The 26218-nt window shown below is 37.4% G+C and overlaps 6 protein-coding genes across 6 annotated transcripts in view; 1 reads left to right on the forward strand and 5 right to left on the reverse strand.

Moving 5' to 3' along the window:
• LOC101302603 overlaps nucleotides 1–1886 on the reverse strand; it is a 4379-nt gene extending 2493 nt beyond the window's left edge. The window contains exons 1-3 of the mRNA XM_004289789.1: nucleotides 1789–1886; nucleotides 1397–1546; nucleotides 520–591 (exon numbers count right to left, since the gene is read on the reverse strand). Coding sequence (XP_004289837.1) covers nucleotides 520–591; nucleotides 1397–1546; nucleotides 1789–1828 — 262 coding nt within the window. The 5' untranslated portion in view covers nucleotides 1829–1886. The remainder of the gene's footprint in view (nucleotides 1–519; nucleotides 592–1396; nucleotides 1547–1788) is intronic.
• Nucleotides 1887–2921: 1035 nt separating this feature from the next.
• Nucleotides 2922–6419, reverse strand: LOC101302885 (triosephosphate isomerase, chloroplastic-like). Its single transcript, XM_004289790.1, has 9 exons — nucleotides 6177–6419; nucleotides 6026–6052; nucleotides 5436–5505; nucleotides 4987–5110; nucleotides 4541–4625; nucleotides 4277–4409; nucleotides 3993–4166; nucleotides 3574–3656; nucleotides 2922–3444 (listed from the first exon to the last, which is right to left on the reverse strand). The coding sequence occupies exons 1-9, from the start codon at nucleotides 6378–6380 to the stop codon at nucleotides 3388–3390; spliced, it is 957 nt and encodes a 318-aa protein (XP_004289838.1). The 5' UTR covers nucleotides 6381–6419; the 3' UTR covers nucleotides 2922–3387.
• Nucleotides 6420–7652: 1233 nt separating this feature from the next.
• On the reverse strand, nucleotides 7653–9428 carry LOC101303173 (putative F-box protein At3g16210-like). The gene is made up of 2 exons (XM_004289791.1): nucleotides 9391–9428; nucleotides 7653–9084 (listed from the first exon to the last, which is right to left on the reverse strand). Exon 2 carries the CDS (start codon nucleotides 9081–9083, stop codon nucleotides 7818–7820), a length of 1266 nt encoding a protein of 421 aa, XP_004289839.1. The 5' UTR covers nucleotide 9084; nucleotides 9391–9428; the 3' UTR covers nucleotides 7653–7817.
• A 257-nt stretch (nucleotides 9429–9685) lies between these two features.
• LOC101303464 (pentatricopeptide repeat-containing protein At2g15980-like) lies at nucleotides 9686–15334 on the reverse strand. Its single transcript, XM_004289792.1, has 4 exons — nucleotides 15139–15334; nucleotides 14873–14932; nucleotides 10861–12748; nucleotides 9686–10319 (listed from the first exon to the last, which is right to left on the reverse strand). The coding sequence occupies exon 3, from the start codon at nucleotides 12548–12550 to the stop codon at nucleotides 11069–11071; it is 1482 nt and encodes a 493-aa protein (XP_004289840.1). The 5' UTR covers nucleotides 12551–12748; nucleotides 14873–14932; nucleotides 15139–15334; the 3' UTR covers nucleotides 9686–10319; nucleotides 10861–11068.
• A 311-nt stretch (nucleotides 15335–15645) lies between these two features.
• LOC101303755 (transcription factor bHLH121-like) lies at nucleotides 15646–18774 on the reverse strand. Its single transcript, XM_004289793.1, has 6 exons — nucleotides 18633–18774; nucleotides 18224–18345; nucleotides 16891–17018; nucleotides 16314–16796; nucleotides 15997–16182; nucleotides 15646–15822 (listed from the first exon to the last, which is right to left on the reverse strand). Exons 1-5 carry the CDS (start codon nucleotides 18722–18724, stop codon nucleotides 16030–16032), a joined length of 978 nt encoding a protein of 325 aa, XP_004289841.1. The 5' UTR covers nucleotides 18725–18774; the 3' UTR covers nucleotides 15646–15822; nucleotides 15997–16029.
• A 2236-nt stretch (nucleotides 18775–21010) lies between these two features.
• LOC101304337 (translocon-associated protein subunit alpha-like) lies at nucleotides 21011–25401 on the forward strand. The gene is made up of 8 exons (XM_004289795.1): nucleotides 21011–21281; nucleotides 21904–22071; nucleotides 22154–22204; nucleotides 22511–22599; nucleotides 23659–23736; nucleotides 23849–24052; nucleotides 24640–24711; nucleotides 25118–25401. The coding sequence occupies exons 1-8, from the start codon at nucleotides 21215–21217 to the stop codon at nucleotides 25166–25168; spliced, it is 780 nt and encodes a 259-aa protein (XP_004289843.1). The 5' UTR covers nucleotides 21011–21214; the 3' UTR covers nucleotides 25169–25401.
• Nucleotides 25402–26218: the final 817 nt, after the last annotated feature.

Genomic DNA, 26218 nt, shown 5'->3' on the forward strand with positions numbered 1-26218 from the left:
ACCTTTGCGAAAATATTTTAGGCATGGGCAACGGTAATTATAGTGATCCCACTTGCCACAAACGGCACAACCCCCTCTTTTGCCTTCTACTTCTTTCACTACAAAATTGAAAGAAAGAAAAAATGAATACAGATGACAAGAATAATACCACTTCACCGAACACAAATGCATTCTTTAACTGTATAAGCTGTGCATGACCGATTATCTTTCTCAAGGCTATGCAATAACCAGCATTACAATTTGCAGGCAACAACTGAGGATCATTCTTTTCATTTTCAACATACTTCTAATCCTCTCAACAGAAAAAGGATAGAGGGTGAATTTCTTATGGCAAATAAAAAAGAGAATAAAATTATGTGAAAATAAAGGAATGACATTTTTTTTTAAACGAAAGGAATGACATTTTAATGGTGCAAAAATATCCTATTTCAACAAATTTGGGCACAACTTTCCATAAAACACGCGAAGCTTAATTAACAAATTTCATGACATCCATATTAAAAGAAACAAATAACAAACCTGGCACTTCTTTGCCTAAAAAATCATCACAGTATGTTTCTTGATGAGCATCTGATTCTTTCCCCTTGCTACCTGTTTGAGGTTCCAAGAGTTTGAATAAGAATACAAGATACACAAACAAAGAAGCGATGATGAAGAGAAACCCAAAAAACTTCAAACCCAAAAAACTTCAACTTATGCAAAATTTTAGATCTACTTCTCCATCCATTGGATTTATAGAAAACATACTAGGAGAAATATGCCCAATAGGACTCAAAACATAACAAGGCTAGGAATAGAAAACCTTTAAATAACATAAACGAACTAGGAAACATTACCAACAAAAACGATTCATATATCTGTTCTACGCATAACAACAGCTAAAATATATCAAATACAGCCTTAGGAACTCAAGCAGTAGGCCAGGGGCACTGAAAATGCAGATAACCCTAAGGGCGACCAAGCAATTCATTTTCAATTCACTTCTAATGCCCAGTTTGGGACCGCTTATATTTATGAAACACCAAACTGTTAATTCACAGTTTGAATATGAGTGTGCTTGCATGTGGTTAGTTAGACTGAATAAACATCCTTACAATAGTGTTTTCCCAAAACACTAGATTACCTCTTCAATAACACCTTGCTATTAATTAATGACGAAACTAAAGAAATCAGTACCACTAATCCCAGTAGTATTACTCCCTCCCAACCTCCAAGTAAATTTAACAAAATTGAAATAAGTTTAGATAAAACTCGTTTTTCTCAAGTATCACTAATTCACTATATAGTAAACTGATATTGTTCTCAATTTGCATGACAGCAAATAGAGGAAAGAAGATAGTTCAACTAAAGCTTAAAACTTGGTATCAAAACAGAATCATGCAACATGATAACCTACCAGCTGCGAGGTCCTTTTCATTTTCAGTGACGAGAGACATTTGAACTTGATGTTTCTTATGCTTCTCTTGGTTCCTAACCCCAGCAACCTCCTCATCAGGAGCCTTCTCCTTAAGCTTGAGATTTCCACCAACAAAACTCTTGAGTCGTGCTGATATTTCCACAGAAGATATATTACACTCCCAACTCCAAGTAAATTTAACAAATTTGAAAAAAATAATAATAATAAATTAAGATAAAAAATAAAATAAGATAAAAACATCTGCTCTTAAGTATCACTAATTCACTAAAGTAAACTATTGTTCCCAATATGCATGACAGTAAATAGAGGAAGGAAAACAGTTGAACTAAGCATGAAAGCTGGTATCAAACAGAATTAACGGGATAACCTACCAGGTCTGTACTGCTTTTCGTTTTCAGTGTCAAGAGACATTTGATCTTGATGTTTCTTCTGTTTCTCTTTATCATGTTTCTTTTCTTTTCTAGCCCCAGCAGCCTCCACATCAGGAGCCTTTTCCTTACGCTTCCCACCAACAACATTCTCATGTGCAAACATTTTCCCTGTCGACATGAGTCAAACCAATAATCACATACTTGAAATCATCACTGGATAATAGAAAGCATGACTTTTTTCCAGAAAAAAAAATGCAGGTGGTAATCCGTGGGTGAAAAACAGAAATGTATCTATGACCTCATTAACTGACATCGAACTCAAAAACCCTATTTGCAGGTCAGTAGAACTTTACCCTTCATCTGAGACCAATTGAATAAAAGCTTATGCAATCATAAACCAATCTTCCAGAAAATATCTCTATGCCAAAGTTTGGCAGATGTTTTTCAGGAGTATTTGATTTTAAAATGATCTTGCTCAAATGATTTTCTTACGAATTTGAAACAACTACTGAAGGGTGGTCAATTGAAATCTCTTAATTCTCTCTCCCTCTAACCCGTTCCACCTCTCTCTCGTCCGGCGCGGAGAACGAAGAATAAGCCCTAGCTACCGCTCTCTCTCTCATCCTATCTTCTATCTTTGTTAATTATTTTATATTTTTATTTGTGTAATAGGATATGGGTCACCAGGCCCAGTATTTGTTTAGCCCTTCTGGCCCAGTAGGTAAGAGCAGTTGACAAGCAGTTAGCCTCCGATAATTCTGCAGATTCAAGTATGAATGAAGAAGAACCAGTTAGTATTTACCTTTTCTTCTCTTTGTATCCAATCTCGATCCTAACACTGGTATCAGAGCCAGAAATGGCTCCGGCACGAACTCTGCAAACTACAATTCCATCAACAACCCCATCTTCTACTGCCCATGTTCCAATCTTATCATCTCCACAACAATTTCCACCACTTTCGCCATTCTCTTCTCACAATAATGAGAAGAACAGATTGCAAGTTGAGGAAACACGTCTCTCTGCAAACTCAACTTCATCAATCCATTGATGCTATCAACCAAAAGCAAACATCTTTCCAAAACCAAATATATGCTTGAGTGTAGGCTTTACCTGACAAACTTTAGCTTTTTGGAAAAATGCTCTATCATGTGATTGATACCAAATTAATTTTTATATAGAAGATGAGCATATGAATCATTTGAGTACATGCTAAGCAGAATCCTATCTTTTACATAGCCATTTTCCAAAGCAAATACTTGTTTATTTTCCACTTTCCAGTGTTCATCGAAAGCAGAATTTTGCTTTGTGATTCACATATGGCAAAACATGATATGGTCAATACCAACCATTGATGGTGGATTTCATATTGAGAGACCCTTGTGAAACGACTTGTATTTCTCTAGTGTCCACAAACACGAGAAGTGGCCCTTGGAAAATGGATAGAAGATATTTCCTATCTTTATGGAGGGAGGAAAAACTTCAAAAAAATGACAAGAAAAAAATCCGTACAATTGGCTCATACATTTGTTACAACATGCTTCAAACTCACAGTAGCTTTGCAATGCCCTTTATTTGATACTGTAGCCGAAACTGTCATAATCAAGCAGCAACTTTCTTGGATGTTACAGCATTGACAATGGTAGCAAATTCAGGTCCCTGAGTGAAAGAAAATTCAATTGGTGAGCATTTTAAAGTTTTAAAAATAAAAAATAATAAAAGGTTCCGAACCACATAATAATTTTAGCCTTTATCTTTGAAATCTCAAGGTGAAAAGTTGAAAGGTACCTTCAAGGAAGCACCACCAACTAGAAACCCATCAATATCTTCCTCCTTTGCAAGCTCAGCAGAGTTGCCTCCGTTTACAGATCCTGAAATTCCATCACACTTGTGTTACAATAATAGCAAGCAGCTTTTTTAAGTGTCAGTGAGAAAATATTTTAACCAGCTGAGCAGTCGTTATGTTGAGCACCAGTTCTACATTGGTTTGGCTAACTGTCTAACACCAGTAGTACCAAAAGTATAACCTTTAAGGTCGTATATCCACTATTATTTATAAGCAACAGAATTGATCATTGTAAAATGAAGAAAGCTAAACCCTACAAATATCTCTGTGTGAGTGCTTGTGCTTTCTATTGCTTGATGACCGAGGTTAAATTTGTAAGAAATGGATGACCATTAAACAAAAGTTCCAGGAAAGTAGTTACCTCCATAAATAATTCTGGTTTTAGATGCCACCTCTGCTGACACATTCTTTTTGAGCCACTCACGAACTGCTACATGTACTTCCTGAGCTTGTTGTGGACTGGCCACCTTACCAGTTCCAATGGCCCATACAGGCTCGTAAGCAACAACTATATTTTCCCAGCTAGGTACAGCATCTGCACATAATATGCTAAACTCAGTATCATAAAACTACAAGTTTGAAACATGACTTGATACTTGGCAGCACAATACTGAAAGGAAAATAGAAAAGGCACGGATAAGTTACCTGCAAAAGCCTTCAGTTGCTCATAACATACGTCAAAAGTTTTCCCTGCTTCCCTTTCTTCTAACTTCTCACCAATGCAAGCAATTACTCCCAGACCCTCATTCAAGGCATAGGCAGCTTTCTTTCCTATAAACTGTAGTAAACAAACTTCAGTCAATTTTGAACAATGATCATAGATCAGAATGCACACCAGTTGTTTTCTGTAAGAAGCCTCCATAAAAATGTGTAAAAAATAAAAAATAAAGAGACATTTGAATCACTCACCTGATCATCTTCACCAATTACATGTCTCCGTTCAGAGTGCCCAAGAATAACCCATTTGCAGCCAATATCCTTCAATTGTTCCACACTGCAAAATAAAAATGGGTTTAATTTCAGTATTATAATAGCAGTGTCAGTCTGATAATGCATATTATCGGACATATATGTCAACTCTAGGCGTATATACACAAATCTTATAAGAAATTTGAAATTTAAAGAAGACCATTATGTTTCATGCAGTAAATGACTCGGCCTTTGGAAATTTATGCAAAATCCACAACAGGAACTGTTTAGTTAAATTCAAGTATATACATCTCAGAGTTATCTGTATTTGATAGAGCTGCTTCACAGATGGAACTAAGAACTCAGCAAGGTTTAAAATAGGCACCTGCTGAGAAAAGCATGTATGAAGAACAGACTAATATGGATTGCAACCAAGGCAAACTAACCTGATTTCCCCTGTGAAAGCCCCACCTTTTCCGACCCAAGAATTTTGACCGGATATCTCAATGCGATCTGTTAGTGAGCTTTTCACCTGATCCAAGTAAAGAAATGGTGGTGCTACAACAACATCTGTGTATTTTACAGAAAAATTAACAGTTAGAAACTGCAAAGTTTTGGTACGAATAGATGATGTATTTATATTGTAAAAGTGATACACTTAGCACAGAAAACTACATAAAACTTGTCATCCACTTAAAACAGTGAACAAAATTCATATCAAAAGTTTCTAACTTGGTTAAAATAATAACAAACTTGTACATTTTACCAAACCTTTTTTTGGATTCAATTTTAGTTATATTCCTATCCAGATGGTCAGTGACAATCAGTGCAGTCTAGTAAATCTATTGAAAGTTGAATCAGGCTTATAATAAAACGATCAAACATATAAACTCACCAACATCAGGTTCCAATTTTGCGCTGTTTAAGTCTGACACTAGCTTGCTGATCGAGTCTTTTGTGCCATTCTAGATGAATCAACAAAGGCAAAAGAATCAGAACAAATGAAACCGTAGTAAAAGGCTTGAATACAATTTACAAACTCAGCAAAATGAATATAAAAAAAAATGCCCAAAAAAAATGTATGAACTTGGAAACAAAATCAGGGGAGGACCATGGTAAAGGTGTTTCACAAGGTGTGAAGATGCCCAAACTTACACATACATAATAATTTTCACTGTTAATATAATAAATTGACTTCTACTGACTCTTCAACCATCAGGAATCAAAGAACGACCCACACTACGCATGGAGATCATTTCATTTCATAAAGGTCATGATTGTCACGAGAACATTGAAATTCCTTTAAATCAATTACCAGAGAGAAACTTACACAAAGTAAACCTGCTGAAGTATAAACTCAATCAAAACATATATTATAATGAAATAATAAACTCAATCAAACCCTAAAGCACAAAAAATTCGTAGAGCAGAAAAAGACAATGATATACTATAGGTAATGCAGGTAAGAAAATAAAAATTACTTACACATTTCCAGTTTCCACCAACAAAAAACTGCAAAAACAGAAACACAAAATTCAATTAATTACGAAATCTCCAATATTCACAAAGCTTCATCTGATCTGTTATTTTGTTGTTTCTTATTATTTCAGAAATTAAATAAAGCCAAATAATGGACCTTTCCGGTTCCGGCCATGGCGACGACGGCTCTGGAGGCCTTGCGGGAGGAGGAGGAGAGGCTGAGGTGTTGGAAGAGGGAGGAGTGAGTTTGGGAAAGAGACTGGTCGAGTTTGGGGCAGGATGGTCGGAGGCCGGAGTAGGACTGCGACAGGGATTTAGGGCCGGAGAGTTGGGAGGCGAGAGATGTGGAGGCCACCGCCATTTGGAATTCTGAGAGAGAGAGAGTGAGAGAGTCACAGTGAATTTGTGGTGGGTTGGATTTTATGGTGACCAGATGGGTTGTTAGGATAGGATGCGTCACGCGGTTGGTTGGGAGCGTTTGTTGCACGCGAATACAATTGATTTTACTGTTTTACCAACCAGCCTTTCTTGTTTTCTCAGGCCAAACCTAGCTGTTAGGTACCCGCCAACGCTCGCCTTGCTGTCTTTTTCTAGTGAAAGCATGTTATTGATGTAGTGAGGCGGATGGTTCTTCTGGTAATACAAGGTTACTGGTTTGAACCCTAGCTACTATTTATGTATGTTAAATGTGATGTTCAAAGAAAACGTAGTTTCTCTTTAGATTAAGTAAAAAGACCACTTTGATTACTCGGTAATGATTAAAGATGACTACAAGATTGTCAAAATCATTTCACAATTTATGGGACTATATGTGGTTTCCTGATTGGTGTGAAAATATTTACTGCATTGTAATGTTTCAAGGTGAATGCAACTCTAATGCAGTAAGGTACTAGAAATGGTTGTTAAGCATTCGTCATGCACGCTTGGCTAGATGGCTATTCAGAGCATTATAATATATGTCAACTTATAGCTCAGAACTTGACAATGATGAGGTAATTGTGTGATGCAGATCTGTTGAAGTGTCGGTACAAACGAAGAAGCACAGTTAAGGCTGTTGAGAAACTGAGGTCATGTTTCGGCCATTTACTTTGGTCTTTCCAAACCGACGAAATAGTTCTATTCACTTTGGATATAAATCTTTGAATGAAACTGAGAACTTACCATTTGGGCAGGGCATTTGTCAGTCTTTCATACAAGCATTCATTCATAGTTTCACATCTCACGAGAGACTCAGGGATTTGGGGTCGGGATTTGCACCACATCCTATTCACAAGTCCCTTTCACCATTTATAACTCCTTCATATGTCTACCCGCCATCACAGATGGCATTTTTGGACCGCACTCTCAAAGTCTCAGACATAAATATGGCAGCACAAATGTTCAAATGACATGGCTTTCTATCCCAAAATAGATCACCGACTCATACACTGATTCAGGCTCAGGTTCCAAGTTCTTCATAAAACATAAATGCAGACCAGACTATTGCATATTTCATATCACATTTCACAAGAGGGGCTAGCAATGAGTCTTGGACAAAACAAGAACAGGTTGGCAGCTAGGTTGAAGTTTTGGTACAAACCAAGACGCACATATAATAGAGTTGAGAGATCAGCTTAGCTGCTTCTGTACAAGTGACTGCACCCAAAATAAGTAAAAGAAATGAAAAGAAGAGGGACTACTCACAGAACCAAACTTCCATTCATAATAAATTACAGAACTCTTACAAGTATATTCCTGAAAGTCCTTGTATTGTTAACTGCCTATGATGAGGAAGGGAGATGTCTACCTACAAGTACAACTAGCCATACAAGGCTTCACAGTATTCTTTAGAGTCTAAACAATTAATTAACCTCTCATCGTCGAGTAATACCAAACTTTCATTGTAAGTGTGCACTTGACTGCGAGTGTGCACTGGTAATAAGATTGGAGTTCTAAGAAGCTGCTTGGATTCGGGGACAAATAGAGCCAGCTGATAGTTGTCGTCATCATCCTCAAGCACTTCCACAAGAAGTTGATTATCCATAGTAAATCCCAAGGGGATACAAGTACCCGAACTCGGAAGAACAATAGTTTGCAACAAGTTGAAAGTCTGTTCTTGCAGAAGCCATACATATATATGTCCTCCATCATCATCTTCACATGAACAATAATCCACTTCTAGCAAGCAAATCGAATCCTTGTACACTTCAATATACAAACCACCATCCACATTGGCAATAGCCTCTGGCACCCTAAAGTGTTCAAATTCTTCATTACCTGTATCAAATGACAAAATTCTAAATACGGATGCTTCTGCGCTAACTTCCTCAGCAAGCCAATACGAGATCCCATTCAAAACTGCACATTTAGCACAGGGTTTCCAGTCCCAGTCCAACCGCATTACTTCATTCATCTTCCAAGAGTTTGTACTAAAAGTATAAACCTGCACTCCCAAAGCGATCTTCACATCCAGATCACCCTCTTCGACAACATCAAAACACTGCAGCATTACCACCTTATAGTCCTTAAGCACCGGATGGAACCCAAAAGAGAGAACAGTGTCAAAACAGTAATGATCCAAATGAAACAATGTCGGTTGAGGAAGAATCCTAAACTTCCTGATAGACGGATTCCATATACATATGGGACTCTGCGTCACCACATCCGAATCCGAGATACAAAGCAACCCATTACTCGAACCATAAATCACACAACGTGATGCGGTCGACAAGGAGCATTTCAACCTCAAGCACTGCTCGAATCTACCTATTGTCGTCCACAAGGGGTGTTCCAACTTCAAGCACTGCTCAAATGTTTCACTAGAGTAAAGATTGTACTGGCAAAGGTCTGGTTCAACTGTCGAAGGGTCAACCGGGTAATTAGCAATGAGATACCTATTGGAATATCTTGTCATGTTCTTACTAAGATGGTTGGTGATAAAGCTCGAGCTGCGAATCACATCACGCCAGGACTTGGATACACAACTAAACCGAATTAGGGACTTCACCGGCAGTCTAAGCAGGATTTCGATTAAGATTTCTTCAGAAATGAAAACAGGGCTACTCTTCCAGCTTTTGTTTCCCATTCTGAGATCAAAATCACTACTTGTTATTGGTAATGAGCAACATAGAGGATACGACTTTTCTAACAAAAGGGTATCTCAATTGTGTGTATTATATCAAAGATTCATCTTTATAAAGACTAATTCTTTACCACAACCCATGAAAACCCATCAAAATGTTTACTCTTTTCTTCTTGCAATTGATGGAAGTATTACAAAACTAAAGCAGTAATTATGTGTCTGAATCAGATACCAAATATGAAGAAAAATTGGATGACTTAGATCTGGGATGAGACAGCCACAGAAAAGTGATCAAAGAAAGCAATGGTACCTGAGAGAGTGAGAAGAACTGGAGGGTTCTAGGTGAACTTGAGAGAGGGTTCTTGATTCTTGTTGTGGAGAATTATATGGTAGGTAGGGAAGGGGAGAGGGAGAGAGAGAGGAGAGAAAATGAGGTGTATAAAACTGGTCAGACAGATTTCCAAGTGGAAGAGGGAGACAGTGACAATGTGATTGTGGCGGGTCCTCGAAACTGTTACTTTTGGTTTCCTTGGACCTTATCTTCATCGAACTTCCTAGAGTGGGAAATAAAGTTCATAATTTGTTTTTTTTTTTTCTGAATAAAGTTCATAACTTGTGAAGTTTCTGGAAAGAAAGAAAATTTTGTGGAGTAAGAATGTCTACTAGTTTCGTTCCTTCCTAGTTGTTCGTATAGTGGCTAATTCATTCTCAAAGGCTCTCCCACCATTGTAATACCAAGTTACTTCGCACTATAGACCACATACCTGACCTATCCTAAGTTGATTTGGCATATCCATATATAACTCTGTATAATGAATTACTATCTTAATATAGCATGTGTATTATAATCATGTACATTTCCTTGCTGCAATATCAATACCTAAGAAGCTAGGAGAGAACATTAGAACATACAAAAGTTTGCTCATATGATGAAGTTCTTCAAAGATGAAGCACCCTGCCTTGTTTTGTTATTTGTCTGTCACCCCTTCGTTTTTTCAATCATCAACCTTCCTGCCACCAACTTTGTTCTTAGATGAGCTGCCCGGTACAGTTCACCCACTACAAGAAGAACAACATCTACTCGAAGAACTCCCTTTTGCAACCTAAGATTTCCTTTCGGATCGACTTCTGGGATTCCCTTTTGCAATTTTTATGGTCTTAATTTTTATTTCATTACTGACAGCACTTGAATTGTATCACCCACAATGGCTGCTTTGACATTTTTGTGGTTGTTTGGATCTGCAATTTACAGGAATGCATGTCAATCGATCAGAAACTGAAGGACAAAGAAAAGGAAAACTCATAGATATGCACCATGAAAGGTTACAACCACTTTATGCAGGCAATACTTAGAAATGCATCAGTGAGATAAATAAAATCCAACAACCCTGACCCCAAGTTTACAAAAATCACGAGCATCCTACCCGCAATTATAACAATGATAAAATCTGCTTTAAATTTTGGGAATGAATCATATGACCATGATTTACAATGACAATAACGAATGAATTACACTTGAATCCTCCCAAGAAGACTAATCTACTATCTATCATATACAAACGCATGTAAATCTCAGCGGGTTTGAAAATAGTTAAAGGACAAAGGATGAACCAGAGAACTCCTGACATCTCATATGACAATTATATCAAGTGTCATCCAATGGCAGTCCAATGGCACGATAAATTTCACATCAATCATAACACTAAAGCAGTGTGTGCAAAGAACTGCATATTAGATGAATTTCAAAATAGGATAATCATTTAGTATGAATGAACTGTACCTGATACATTCCACAACTTCAGAAAATGCTGAGCGAGTCATTCCTTCCTCAATTTCTCAGTCCTTTGAATCTTCTTAGCAGCTAGACCATCCTTAGTTCCCTATTCAGTCTTTTTGCAAATAGGAATCCTGATACCATACATCATTCACTGAATAGAGTAATCCACCAACTTCTGCAGTGCAGTGCAGGGTCTGGAGCAGTTATCATGTCATTGATTATTTATCCCCATCCCACACAGCTCCGTATCCAACATTTCATTCCTCAACAATTCTGCTACTTCCATGTTTCCTTCTTTCATATAGCCACTAATAAATGCACCATAGATTTCAGAATTCGGTTTAAACCCTTTTCCCACCATCTGAGCCTGAAGCTTAAGTGCTTCTTCCAACTTTCCCTGCTCACACAACCCTCTTATCAAAAACTCATACGACTTCTCTCTTGGACAGAAACCATAATCTACCATTGCAGCTCGCATAACTTCCAAGGCTTCCAAAACCCTATTCTCATCACAAAGCCCTCTAATCAACTCTTCTACAGTTAAACTCTCAGCCCTGAAATTTTTCCTAAGCATATCCTTATACACTAGTATTGCTGAATCAATTTTTCCAATTTTACAGTACCCTCTAACAAGTTGCTCACAAGTGGCGTTAGTACTCTCTATTCCACTCAATCCCATTTGTTTGAAAAACTCTTCAGCCATTTCCATCTTTCCAACTTTGCAAAATCCTCCAATCATAGTGTTATAAGCAACAGCATCAGGCTCCACACCCTTTGCTCTCATTTCTTCCCACAACTCCTCCGCTTTACTCATTGTCTCATCCTCACAATAAGTCTCCATCAAAATACAATAACTATAAACATCAGGACAGCAACTGAAGTCCGCCATTTGGTCCCAAATCTCCTTCACCATCTCTACTGCCCCATCCTGATAAAACCCCAACATCAATTCATTGAAGGTTTGCACATTGGGACTAGTTCTCACAACCCTTTTTGCATTATCGTCTAAGACCCTACCATCCAATCCAAAAACCTCTCTATAAATCTCATAACCTGCATACGCACCTTGACGCTGCATTACGCACCGAATCAAACTATTGCAGGTGCTCAAACCAGGACTAATCCCGCGACTGAGTATCATTCTAACAATCTGTATTGCCGGGTCAATTTTCTTCGACTCCAAGCAAGCTTTGATCAGATAATTAAACACAAATGGGGCCGACCCACATTGTCGGTAAGTCTTGACCAGAGTTTCAAACACTTCCAACGGCTCCCAGACCCAAATGGCGTCTCCAATAAGGGAATAAGCTTGGGATTTGAGGCGAGATCGGGCGAGGATGTGGATGATGGTAGAGTAGGAGAGGAGGTTGTGGGCGCAGAGAGAGTTGTTCTTGTTCTGGGTCCACTGGAAGAAGCGAAGGACGAGATGAGGATTGTTTTTTATTTGGAGGGAGATTTGAGAAAAGTCGTTTGGGGTGAAGCCGGAAGGATATAAAGTGCGGAGGTAGCCCCAACGGGACTTGGATCGGAGCTGGGTTAGGATAGAGACGACGGATGGGATTAGAGGGTTGGGCTCTGATGGACTTTCGTCGGACGGTGAGGAAGAAAAGGAGGAGTAGCAGAGGAAGAAAAGGGGTTTGGGTTTTGTGGTTGGGAAAGGACGAGAGGTATTGAAGATTTGAATTGCTGCCATTTAAATAAGAGGAAGGTCTGAGGGCATTTCAGAGTGACAACGAACAGATTTTATACATGTTTCTGAGGTAGTATCATACTGACACAGTGACAGTTCATTTATGGGACACCATATATAGCAAGGGCTTAAACCATGGATGTTTGTAAAAAAGAAGATAGACGATAGAGAAGGCTAAAAGTTTGATACAATCCAAACAACCTGCAAACCCGAAAGTCAAGATAAGACTGGTTACAAATAAATCACATACATACAGATAGCATTTATGTGTTTCCAATCAGCAAAAGAAAGTATAACATTCAGTTTGGAGCATAAAGTTTATGCACTCTAGAGTCTTCAGTGCAACAATGAGATCTTAAAACTATTTCACACGCCTTATTTCTGCCAAATTCTATGTATGATACTATCGAAAAACATAACATCAAATTGGCAATGTCAGTGAGTACAATAGACTACAAACATATAGTGTTGAATATGAAAGATGCTTCTTCGTTCTACTTTGAAAAACAAATCTAGACATAATCCTTTATGAAAAATTATAAACCAACTTTGGAACAACTGTGTGCCGTTTATATAACCTGAAAAGTACTGTATATTAATAATATGTAATTGAGTAAATCAACCTAATACCATCCTAGGCAAACAATAAGCAACATTCATAGCGAGTTTAAAAGTCACAATGACATCAACCTTTTGTCAGTCTTTTCAACTCAAAATTTCTTTTGATAGAACTTATGTAGACTATGATACAGAACAGTAGAACATGCCATAGTTTCAGAACTTTAAACTATAAAGCATTTTCTACTCTTTGCATATACATACATATAAGAACTAACAAGAAAACATTAGATGCAATGAAGCGAAGCAAATGTGATCTAGTTAGTTCAATAGCTGATGGCAATGTCTTGATTCAGGTTGTTTATACATATGGCTATCCTGCAGGTATGAGGCTATGTAGAAACTCATAATGGAAAGGTTACAAAATTAATCAATCAAAGAAAGAAGTGGTTATATTTTCAATTCCCAATTCTACACCAAATGGCTAATTGAAGTCATGAACTGAACTGAACTGATGCTTTTGCTAAAAATCAATCAATCCATATGGTAAAGGTTTTTTTTTTTTTTCCTTGAAATGGGGCTGGTGCAATGTGAAAGGCTTTTTTGTTCTCATTGTGGCTGGTGCGATGTGAAAGGCTTTTTTTTTTCTTCTGAATGTGGCTGGTGCGATGTGAAAAGCTTTAACCTTTAGCGATCACACGATTACAAAATAAAATACTCTTTCTATCCTCTACAGTCATCGAGCAAGACATACATGCCTCATCTAAATTCATTCCAAACATAATTCAAATGGAATGAGACGAATGTGGCCTTTCTAGTCATAAAGGCTTCAACTTTATAATACCATTTCCACACTAAATCCCAAATCCAGTTGAACACAGTTGTATAAATTTGAATCAACTCCTATTATCTCATTGAAATGGAGTCACATTTTGGACATATTCTCTACCTACAGATGCATGTGTAATTGTGTATGAATTTAATTTACTGGTTTTGTACCAATGCATGCAATTCAACTTAGTCCGCATATATTGGTTGCTTGGTATTTGAAGTACAATAGCAGATACATCCAAACCTCCAGAAAAATCTTAAATTCCATGAGGAAGCAACATTTATGCAACTGCTGAACTACCAAACAAACATCTTGAACTACATATATCCCTGAACTATTATATACAGAAACTTTCAACTGAGGTTTTGAATTTATGATTTATGGACTTGTGTAATTTTTTTATTTAGCTCTTTTACAGGATATCCCTCACATTAAGAAAGTATTACTGAACTTTAGTGAAGCATATGTGGCATAAGATGACGGTTAAGAATTAGGAAACTACAGTAAACAATTTAAGCACCAGTAGAAGAGAAAGAACCGAGTAAAGTGTTACCAAATAAGCAAAGAAAAGCGAAAAACAACACTAAAAGCTGAAAAGTGGGAAAAAAAAATTGCATGTTACATAAGATAGGTATATCTATTGAGCATACAGAGATTGAAATGGGGTAAAGCTCATAGTAAAACATAGTATTAATAGAAAGTCAGAGAGATTGGATAATTTGATCTTTAGTCTACAATGCATTGGCACAGATTCTTTAGTATGAGAGAAACAAAACCTTGTCATAAACAGAGATGATGTAAAATTCTTGTGCAAACCAAAATAAGGGATGCAGAGCTAAAAGTTATTAAGACTCTAAGAGCAATCAAAGTCCTCCAAATTTGGATATCTACAGATTGCAAACTGATAGTATCAACGGAACCCAAAAACTACTAACCTGAGTGTGAAATAAGGTAGTCCAAAACAATGGAGTCAAATGGAGGTTGATGGAAGCCAACTGAGACCAAAACAGAAAAAATGTGTGAAATTAGGTTTATTGTCATGGAAATGCATTCAGGGGAAACCCAAGAACAATACAGGGCATGCGGCAAACAAAGAGTCCAGATACCCGATCCCGAATTAAAGACGGATTCCTTATCAGCAAGCAATCGGCAACAATCACAAACAAACTGAAGAAACAAAGAGAGAGTAGCGGCTACTTACACTGCCTTGGTCGGGCTTTTTCTTTGGTAGCACAAGTTGATACTGAAACCCACAGTTCTCTTATATACCTAGATAGGTAGGGGCAAATAAGACAATTTGTACTTCAGAAATGCAAAAAGAAGCACTCAGCAATTGAGCAACCAGGGTTCCTCTTCCTCTTCCTCTTCCTCTTCATCCTTGCTTCTGGGTTATTCGCATCGAGTTTGTTCTACTTGATTATTGATTTAACTTGTTTGATTATTCCTCAGGTTAGTGAAGAGTTGTTGTGGGTGTAGCAGCTCTTTGTTCAAGCCAGCCAAAATAATTTAGCTTAAGATTACAGTATTTGGCTTGCTGCCAAAATAATTTGGTAGTTTGTTCCATTCGATTTCAGTTCTGGAACCCAAATAAATTACTGTCTTCATTAGACAGCTCTTCGTAGAATTACTTACTGTAATTGTTATACTTCTTTTTACATTTACAACACACTAGGTCCTGTGGGACTGGATAATTCTACATTGTACATGTCCACGCTGCAAAATCATTACCTAAAAATCTAAGGAAGAACCTGCTCTCGTAACAAATTTGTCACTCACATTCTTAGCATCCGTGATTCCACTTACACTACCTATCTTGCCAAGAAAAAGATTACGATGAAAATGGGTCGCAATCCTTTTTTACCTGTTTTGCATGCAAGAAAGTCACCTGTCAAAAACACCGATCATACTTAGTATTCTATCACCATGCATAGAAGTAGTTTAGTTCAAAGCCATATCAAAAATATGCAAGGGACCAGCTAGAAGAGAAAGAAAAGTTTGTTTTGACCAACTGAATCAATAATGCAATATGCCGAAGTAATTCAAAGACAAATTACCCTGCCTTGTTCTGTTTTGTGGTATCCATTTCCCTTTATCAGTCATCATCCTTTGTGCCACCAACTACGCTGTTAGATGAGCTACCCTGTGCACTATGAGAAGAGGAACATTTACTTGAAGAACTCCCTTCTGTACCCTTAAGTTCTTTCCTTGCTGACTTCTGAGATTTTCTTTGTACTGGTGATAAATCCTATAAACAATAAAATTTATCACACTCTCATTTCCCAAAAGGGGGATCATAATAAAACCAACAAGATCAACCATAAGCAATTTAAAATGGTCGTTCAGCTGTAGATATTTTGTAAAACAACTATAGTGTACCTGATCAGTTGAACCAGGAGTCTTCAATTCTAGATCTGTCGTGACATCATTAGAATCTTCACTTCTGTCATTTCTACTCGCCCCAGATGATTTGTTTCGAGAATCTTTTTTGACTGAAACATGAGACTGAGTTGCTGGATGCACAACTGGAGACGCATAAGGGGTGTGTTGCTGTTCAACCAGAGTATTAGGGGTGATATATGGAACAAAAGTTGAACAGGGGTTGGGAATGACACCGGGATTCTGATTTCCGAAATAAGGGTATGGCTGCATATGGGGATGCATGGGAATTGACCCTGGAGGCATTGGCATTGGCATCGGCATAGGAAATGGATATGAAGGTGCAGCCATTACAACCGAGTGATCCACAGCACCCCAAGGGAACACGGTCCTGAGTCTCTGCTGGTACTGAGCATTAAGGTTTTCGATGTCAGTTTTAAGAGCTGCCTTCTCTTCTCTCAACTCGTTCTTCTCATTTGTCAACTGTTAAGAACAACATAGTGATTAAGCGAACATACTATACAAGGGAATCCAATAGATATATAGCTGATATGAATATAAAGAAGAACTAAATCACCTCACGAGACTCTTCCGTTAGCGAAGTGCAATCCGTTTTAAGTTTGTCTACTTCGGATGACAAATCCTTTAGCACTTGAATTGTATCAGCTAGAATGGTTGCCTTGTCATTTTTGGGTCTGTCTGGATCTGCATGTTACTTACTAAATCATAAATGTGAATCAATAATAAAATGTGAGTTGTTCATGCCTCCAGAAAGGGAAAGAATAAGGTAAAGCCATAGACATGGACGACAGATTAGAAACTTGTATGCATGAAAAACTTAGAAGTGCATCAGTAAGATGATGGAAGTCCCCCAAATGTGCCCCCAGCTTTTCAAGCTTCCTGACCATTCTATGCCGTGTTTACTACAAAAAGAAATTTCTCCCTTAAAGTTTTTGGCACTACTAATGTATTACAGTTCGAATCTCCCCCAGAACACTAATCTACAATCAACCACTGGAATACAACTATTGCCATAAGAATTACTTAAGTGACAAAGGATAATCTGGAGAACTCCCCGCATTTCATATAACAACTAAATCTAAGGACAGAGACTTGTCATCCAAAGTCAAGACAAAAAATTTAGTGCCAAAGCTTCTAGACATTAATCTTAGCCCGCAACGTATTAAGCAAGCTTCTAAAAGGCCCCGCCTAGGACCGCCTAGTCCCCGCCTAGGCTCTAGGCTGTAACAAGCCGCCTCGCTTTTCTTCCAGGCCTTTGTGCTAGGCTGTGGACGATTAGGCGGCCGCCTAGCTCGCCTAAATGCCGCCTAGCCCGCCTAGATGCCGCCTAGGCTGCTAAGCTCTACGGCTATTTTTGTTTTCTTTTTGTGTGGGATTGTTATATTGTGGGGAGTATGAGAGTATAAGAGTTAATTGTGTGTTTAAAATTAGAAGTGTATATGTTTATTGCTGTTGTTGCTCACTTTTACAGGAAGTTATGCTAAATTTTAGTTATAATTTATTTTATAAATGAGTATGACTAGATTATGTTGAATAATTTATCTATATTTGACCGTTTTCAAATATTAAATTGCATAAAATATATATTTTTAATTAATAAATCTTAAAAAATACAAATCGCCTAGTCCCCGCTTAATCCTCTCCTAGGCTGTCCAGGCTCTAGGCTGTGGGTTACCGCCCGCCTAACGCCTAGCGCCTTTTAGAACATTGGTATTAAGTACATGACGCAGCAATTCTTAGAAGGCTATTCAAGTGAGTTTTACATGTAAAACATTCAATAATTTGCACCAGAAGTTCACATCAATTTCAACGCTAATTCACTAAACAAGCAATCGATTTTTACATGGTTCGACATCGCAAAAAAATTAAAACTACCAAATGAACTGTACCTAACACGTTTCCCAACTCCATAAAATGCTCATTGAGTCGATCCCTCCTCAATTTCTCCCGGTCCGCCTTCTGCATCTTCCTAGCAGCAACACCATCCTTAGCTTCCCCTTCCGGTATTTGGCTGCAAACACCATACTATACATCATCACACACTGAATCATAGCAAACTACTCACAAACCACACATTGATACTAATTGGATTCACCTCAAAGAACAATGTCCACACACAAAAACACAATGCCGCTTTAAATTCAAATTTGGAGATAAAAGCATATGAATTTAAGGAGATATAGAGCTCAAGTTCAATAAACCCAGAGAGAACAACAATGGTGATAATTGCCGAGGAATTTAAATTTAAAATAAAAATAATATATATATATATATATATATATAAAAAGGATGACGTACCTGGAATTGGGTAAGGTGCGATTGGAGGGCAGGAGGGAATCGAAAGAGGGAGGAGGGAATTCGGGTCTGAGCTGATCCATTAGAGTCTGCATTGTTAAGTTGTGGATGATGAACAAGAGGAAGAAGATGAGAGTGTTTAGCGTCGTTTTGTGCTTCCCACGATTCGTTTGCTGAGCTAGCCGGCGTTTTTGACACGCTCCAATTTTCCAAATGTTGATTTATTGACGGGAAAAAATAAAATAAAAAAATAAAAAGAGTCTGAATAAACGGTAGGCCCATTCATCTACGGGACAAGTTTTGCAGAACAGAAATAGATGAAATAACGTCAGCTGTTGGATGGTGAGTGAAATAATCTGATGGATAGAAATGCATACCTATTAAAAACACAATGTTTCTCAGACCAAAGAGCTCCAGTCAATCAAATATTCCGACTGAATTTCTCTCTTTTTCCAACCTCCTTTCATGAATGATTATCGTCAATGTTCTAAAAATCCATGCCTAGGGCCGATTAATCTATGCCTAGGCGTTAGACGGTGCTTCACCATTTCCGTCTAGAGAGCTATAAAACCGATTAATCCCCGATTAACCCACCTAGGCGCTAATCATCGGTTGTCCGCCCGACTAGCACCTAGCGTTTTTCAGAACATTGATTATCGTTTGCAAGTTTAGAATCTATGGAGAAATCAGTGAGTTTTTGTAAATGGAGGCGGTGTTTGGTCGGATCGGAGAAATAGAGTTTATGCGAATGGAGTTAGAGGGATTGATGAAGTTTTCCTTCAACTGAAAATTGATGATGGGTTTAATAGAAATTTTGATGGATGGTGTTCTTGATTCATAATTAAAGAATTATAGATATAGCGATGAAGGGGTGGGTGTGTCAATACTGATTTTTAAAATCTCTCAAGTTCTTGCCTTTTGGAAGTCATCAATTCTTTTGGACAATCAACCCAGTATATTGCAATTGCATCAAGAGCTTCCCATCCAAATTGAGAGAGCGAGGTTATAGGTAGGAAGAAGATAGATGTCAAAGACTCGGACTTTGATTATTGAGTATTTGTGTCTATCAAATTATTTCACTCACCATCCAACGGATGTCATTATTTCATCCCTTTTTGTCCTGCAAAATCTGTCTCGCAGGTGAGCGGGCCTTGAATGAATGGACTGGTAATATGTGGGGCTAGGCGGAGGCGGAGGAGCGCTATGTCTTGGCGATTGGTGGTGACGTGGGTCCAACAGGTTAAAGGGTCCACCATTTAAAAAAATAAATAGAAGTTATGGGTATTTTGGTCTTATACGGGCTAGGGGGAGAAATGTTATGGTTAAGCGGTTGGGCATGGGCCCAATGGATCCTATATGTAAAGATTGTAAAGGCTATATAACTGTGAAGGAATGGTTTTGGTAAATTAATTGGAACTCAAGCATAAAATCAACAAAGATAGCATGCTTTCTCTTATCCATAGCGGAATGTTGATTTATTGGCTCTCCAAAATAAAAATATGAGGAAACATCGTGCACTTTATTTTCATGAGTAAAATCGTGCACTTTGCTAGAAATTAACATTTGTTTAAGGAAATTATATTTTCGTCATTTTGTTATGTGTTTTGCCCTAATACACGTAGGATTGGTTAATCCGGTTTCATTATTTATGAGAAAAATACTTATTTCTTTTAAATTATGATTGACAATGGCTCTATTTTGGGAAAGATTACTACAAATTGGTGAATAGCTCAAGTATGTTTTAAGAACAAACTGAAATATGAAATATGTACTTACTCGACTACTCTCTAGTTGTTTTATCATAATTTGTTCTTTCCTATATCTACTTGTACTTACGTTTTGTACCATCGCACCTACACTTAAGTTTATTAACTGTTTGTTTTATAGTAGTATATATGATCTGTCAACGTGACTTGAGTTACATGATACAAATTGAAGATTTTATTTAGAAAAATAAAGGAAAAACGATAGAGCATGTTCAAGTTTAGGTCGAGTTCAAACTCATCCAATTAACATAGACAATAGTGTTGAGTTTAATAGTGAGAAGATTTCAATCAAGCTTAATCTTTACTCGAACTCTAATGAAAAGCTTAATAATTAGAATAAGTTCGATTCCTTTACTGCTTTACACCCCTATCGCATGTTTACTTGATGCAGAGCCTCAACATTTTTTTTTACCCTCTTTATTTTTCTAACACACCTCATCCATTTCATCTATTACCATTAACACCTCACACATTTCTTCTATTACCATTAACACCCTTTCATTTGCTTCATGATTTTTTCTCACCACTTATTAGGTGGGCGAATTGAAAAAAAAAAAGAAGGCAAAATAATGTGTTTGGTTACAGAAGGCGAACAAAATTTTGAGAGAGAACAAATAGATCGGAATCGTTATTGACAAGCACCGTGAAACGACGCCGTATTATATTTTTGTATCTTTACTCTTAATTTCATTTTATTATTTTCGACGTCATTTCCACCAGTCCCCCCATAAATACCAAGAATAGTCGACCAGAAACCCAAAGCCTTCGTCTTGTTCACTAATCCCATACCAACCCAACCCCGTCCTTGAAGCTCTAACAATGGCGGCCATGTCGATTAGGGTTCTGCTCCTCGCTCTCCTCCTCATCGCTTCCCCCTTCCTCCAAGGTTCGCTCTCTCAATTCTTAGATCCAGATCTAATCTGCTTCTTCTGTTACTTCATTCATCGCAATTTCAATTCCTCTGTATCGAAAACGATCATTTCAGCTCGTTTTAGTGGTTGCATGTTTGACTCGACTGTAATTGATCAATGTCAATGAGATCTGATTCGGCTGCGTTTTGGATTTTTGATCGATCATGCTGTAGAGTTTAGATTCCGATAGTATTGCTGTGATTTGAACTCGAATTTGTGTTCTTGCTGAGATTTTGGTTTGGTAGATCATCGAGTTTTGGAAGTGAAATTACGATTCTAAGTGTTGTGTAGTCTTTTTCAGCTACAATAGATTGCAATTCGGAAAGCAACTCAATTGCTTGTTAAAAGGACTTTTTTCAACATTAGCTTTTTTAAAAAGTGGTTTTCAAGGTTTAAATATGGTTGGGAAACGAATGTTTATGCTTGCATGGTGGTTAGATAAGAAATCAAGAACTTTGATCTACATTCTTGTGAGCTTTTGCTGATCTGGATTCAGAATATTGTTGTGCGGTGGAGTGCGTGATGATTTGTGTGTTTGCCTGTTTGATGTGAATTTGAAGCGGCTGATACTGAATTTATGGTTCTTTATTTTTGTAGTCGCCAGGGGTGAGTCTGACTCAGAAGCAGATTCTGTGTCTGAGGTTGTGGGAGAGAATAGCGATCTTGGGACTGTAGGCGATGAAGAGCAGGATTTTGTGGATACAAGTTATAGTCCAGCACCAGGCATTGAGACAATCTGTGTTTTCCCCAAAAATAAAGCAAAAAGTGAGAACTAACATTGTACATGCATGTTTTCTTTCTTTTTATGGTTTTGAGGGGTGTTAGTGACTTTGATGTGTCTTTGCAGCTGTGGCAGCAGGGGAACAGACTGAACTACTTGTTGGACTGAGAAATGATGGTAATAAACTTTGGTGTTCTTGTGTTTTAAGACTCTCTCTCTATCTATATATAAAATATCTATGTATCTATATATATAATTATGTATATATCTGCATGGTATGCAATGATGCTATTTTCAAAATGCTTTTGTCACTTTTGTGAACGTTCTGTGTTGCACTTACGCATCCCCTCCTTTTGGAATGAGGAAAGAAAAAAAACAGTTTTAATATATGGATCTTAAAAAGGCCTGTTATTATTTTTGTTGTGGGGTATTTCATCGCACCTTTTCTTATAGAGTTGCTTATTTTTTTGTGGATGAAAACAGGGGAGTCAAGCCTGAATGTGATTGCAGTCAAAGCCAGTGTTCATCTTCCATTTGATCACAACCTGTTGGTTCAGAATCTTACTGCATTGGTAATTCTCGATAAACTTATATGCATGTATGCATGTGCTGATATATATATATATATATATATCAGTAAATATTTATATGTATGTGTATATATGACCTGTTACAAACTTTGCATAATCTTGATTCAACAAACATTTTATATATTTTTTCTTATATTTTGTTCTTTTTGGTATCTTATGTTATTTGAAGAACTTGATTAATGACTGACAGAGCTCCCTGTATGAACTTCTGACTTAATTTCCATGTTACAATATAATAACTGATGATCACTAGCTGCAAACTGCTCTCTAGTTGCATTTATCGTGGTCTTGCATGTGAAGGATATGTTTATCTACTATCTAGAATATATAACAAATGATAGGTTATCAAAAATCATCATGTAACTGCTGGTCATTTGGGTGGTCTGTTGGCTTTGCTTTTATTGCAAATACCATGAGGTCCCTAGATCTACTAGCATCAGCAGTCTCAACAAGGGAAAAAAAAAATTATCATGTAACTAAGAGTTTGTATTTGAATGTCTTATCAAGTTTCTAGAAGATCACTTTTCAGAATTCACATGGTATAATTCTCTGATGATGGTTTAAACATCATATCACCTTCAAGGCATACCTTTTCAAACCCCTATGTTAGAGCCAAGCTGTTCTAAAGTTTCTTACCCTGCATTTGGATTTTAAACAAGTGAGGGGCCATGAATCAAATTGACTATGTCAGTATGTTTCATCGCCCAGTCTGCAATGAAGTGGTGAGAGGGATATTTTGGTCTCTAATTGATGATTCAAGTTTGTTCCATTTCTGATACTGAATTGATTCGTTTTGGAAGTGTGAAAATGCAATATAATGTAATTTTGACATGATTTATAACTAAAATTTATATCTTTCATGAATTGTAAAAACTACAGAAAGTGGGTCCGTCTTATATCTCTACTCCTTTTTAATTTGTCAGAGTTGTCCCTGTCATTTCCTCTTTCACGATGTTATTTATGCTTTGTGTTTGATTAAATTGCTTCTGGTTTATTTCAGTTACTCTGCCAGTTGCATTTACTGTTTTTGTTCTCTTACAGGCTTTTAACAATGCATCAGTTCCAGCTTCAGCTCAGGCTACCTTTCCATACCTATTTGCTGTCAGCAAGTACTTGCAGGTATTGTGTGTTTATGGAAGTAACATGCTGTCTTGTTCTGTGTTTTGTTAATTCATCAATCAATGAAGAGGAAAAGTAGTTTGGACCTGAATCAATTATTTATATTGTGCAGCCTGGAACCTTTGATCTAGTGGGTACTATTATCTATGAGATTGACAATCATCCATACCAAAGCACATACTACAATGGTACCATTGAGGTTGTTGAGGCTGGTAGTCTACTCAGCATCGAGTCTGTTTTCCTTATAACTCTTGGATTTGCTCTTCTCGTCCTCTTGGGATTGTGGATTCAAGGTCAAATCCAGCACCTTTCAAAGGTAATGATAATTCACTATGGGATAGTTGTATTGCTTTAGTAGACTGATTATATGATTTACTAGAGTGATTCATCAACCTAAACTCATTATGTGATTCACTATTCACTTTGGTGTACTGAGCTTGTCCTCATAGTCCTTTACGTCCACCTGAGAGGATATGTTGAGAAGAAGTATGTGTGTGTATTCGAGAGTTAGAGATCATTAGATTTGGTATATATGGTAACATGTTGCTCTTTCTTCTGTGATCTCCTAATGTGTTTCTGTAAGAAATGATTCATCAAAATAAAGAGTCTCTTTTTCCCTTCAGTTATGTTTGGAAGTATAGAAATAAAGTGATCTTTGTCTGTCCGGAAGGATTCCACTGGAGTGCCTTCTGCACTTCCTAGTATAAAGACCCGATCCCAGAAAGACTAAGAGAAAAGTAAAAGAACTTTTGTGAATATATTCAACATAAATATTGGAAAAAGTATTAAATATATGGAAATTTATTGGTGTAATGAGCAATAGCGCTCCTTTTGTTCGCTGTTCAAGAATTATACAGACTGGTTTGCTAATAGAGTTGTGTTATGTTTGTTTGTCTATGCCAGAAGACCAAGAGGGCTCCAAAGGTAGAAGTTGGAACCAGGTCTACAGATGCCAACATGGACGAATGGCTTGAGGTATGTGGTTGATATTGAGTACTTGCACTTTGAAAGTTTTTCAGACTTGTTCTCTTTTAATATTTAGGTCTTCTTTTTCCTTTTCAAACATGTGTTTCTATAATCAAATATACTGCGATTTTGTTTGACTTAGTAATTTGTTATCCAACTGCATATGACTGGATAATTGCTTTTCTAAGCCTGCATTGAAAAAAAAATTGAATGTCTATCTGTATATCGCTCATTTAATTTAGCCTACTTTTTAAATGTCACATTTACTTCTGAACTTCAATGGCAGTTCATATAGTTTGATCTATGTTCGGAATCAATGCAGTTCAGCTAGATTGCATCAAATTCTAACTTGCCCGGTATAAATCCGAATATCTACTCCTGACATATTCCTTTTTCCCCCCCTTTTGATGTTCAGGGAACAGCATATACTCAGTCACTCAACAACAAGTCCAAGAAGAAGAAGTAGATTACAGAATTTTGACATTACATGGACATGCAGACTCTTGTAACTCACGCTAGGCATGTGGAGATATTAAAGAGAGGCCAAAAACTTGAGCTAGTTATCAAAATTAGACCAGATAAAACTTGGGTTTTGTTGTAGTTTTGAAGGAAAACTAACGCTGATTTTCTGTTAGGAATGATACAAGTTCCTCGAACTTATAAAATTTTCGTTGAGTGCTGTGTTCTGCTTTTTGCATGAATTTGGCTCTTGCTTATAGATGAATTAAACCAAATGACAGGTTATTCGCCAGCTTACTGGGTTCTGTGGTGAGACTGGCAGCTAAGCCTGCAACTTTGTCCGGAGCACTTTCAGCTACTTCCTGCCTTACCAACGAGTGTATCAGTTGGTTCTGACAGGTCTCGTACTCGGAGTATAACTGTTGGCGTTCAATGGAGAACAGGGTCTGAATGATATTCTGTCTTGTTTCGTTTTAGACGATTGAGAAGGTCCCAGTTTCTGGCAATGCCTCTGCATGGCCTATAAATGCTGCCAGCAGTATGTTCAAGATGTTGTGAACGCCGGACGTGAACTCCTAAACGATAGATTGTCCTACCAACTTGATCGATTGCATGTCATGATGACGAGTCCTTAAGCAATACGATCTTTGGGTTACGGCAGAATGAACTACTGAATTTCATTGTCCCGCCTATAGGAAATGTGAAGAGGTTGTGAGTTTGACTTATTCGGTGGCATAAATAGTTCAACATGGCTCGTACGTAATTCATTAAGAGAAACTGCGATGGCGATGTATTTGTTACCAGAAATAGATAGCAGTTTAGACTTGGGGAGTGTTTACAAATGAAATACTACCATAATCGGTATCCAAAACTGTAGATCTATTTTGATGTTTACGGGATTAGTCTCAAACTTTCTATTTTGTATAAAGAGGATTAACATTCGAGAAGGGCACGTACATACCTATATGAAGCATCCCAACTACCCCTCGTATCTGCAGCTTGATATATAGGACTTCATCTTAAATGGGAATCATACATACATTTCTGACTTCTGAGC

The sequence above is a fragment of the Fragaria vesca genome, linkage group LG2 (genome assembly GCF_000184155.1).
Source record: "Fragaria vesca subsp. vesca linkage group LG2, FraVesHawaii_1.0, whole genome shotgun sequence".
NCBI classification, from domain to species: Eukaryota; Viridiplantae; Streptophyta; class Magnoliopsida; order Rosales; family Rosaceae; genus Fragaria; species Fragaria vesca.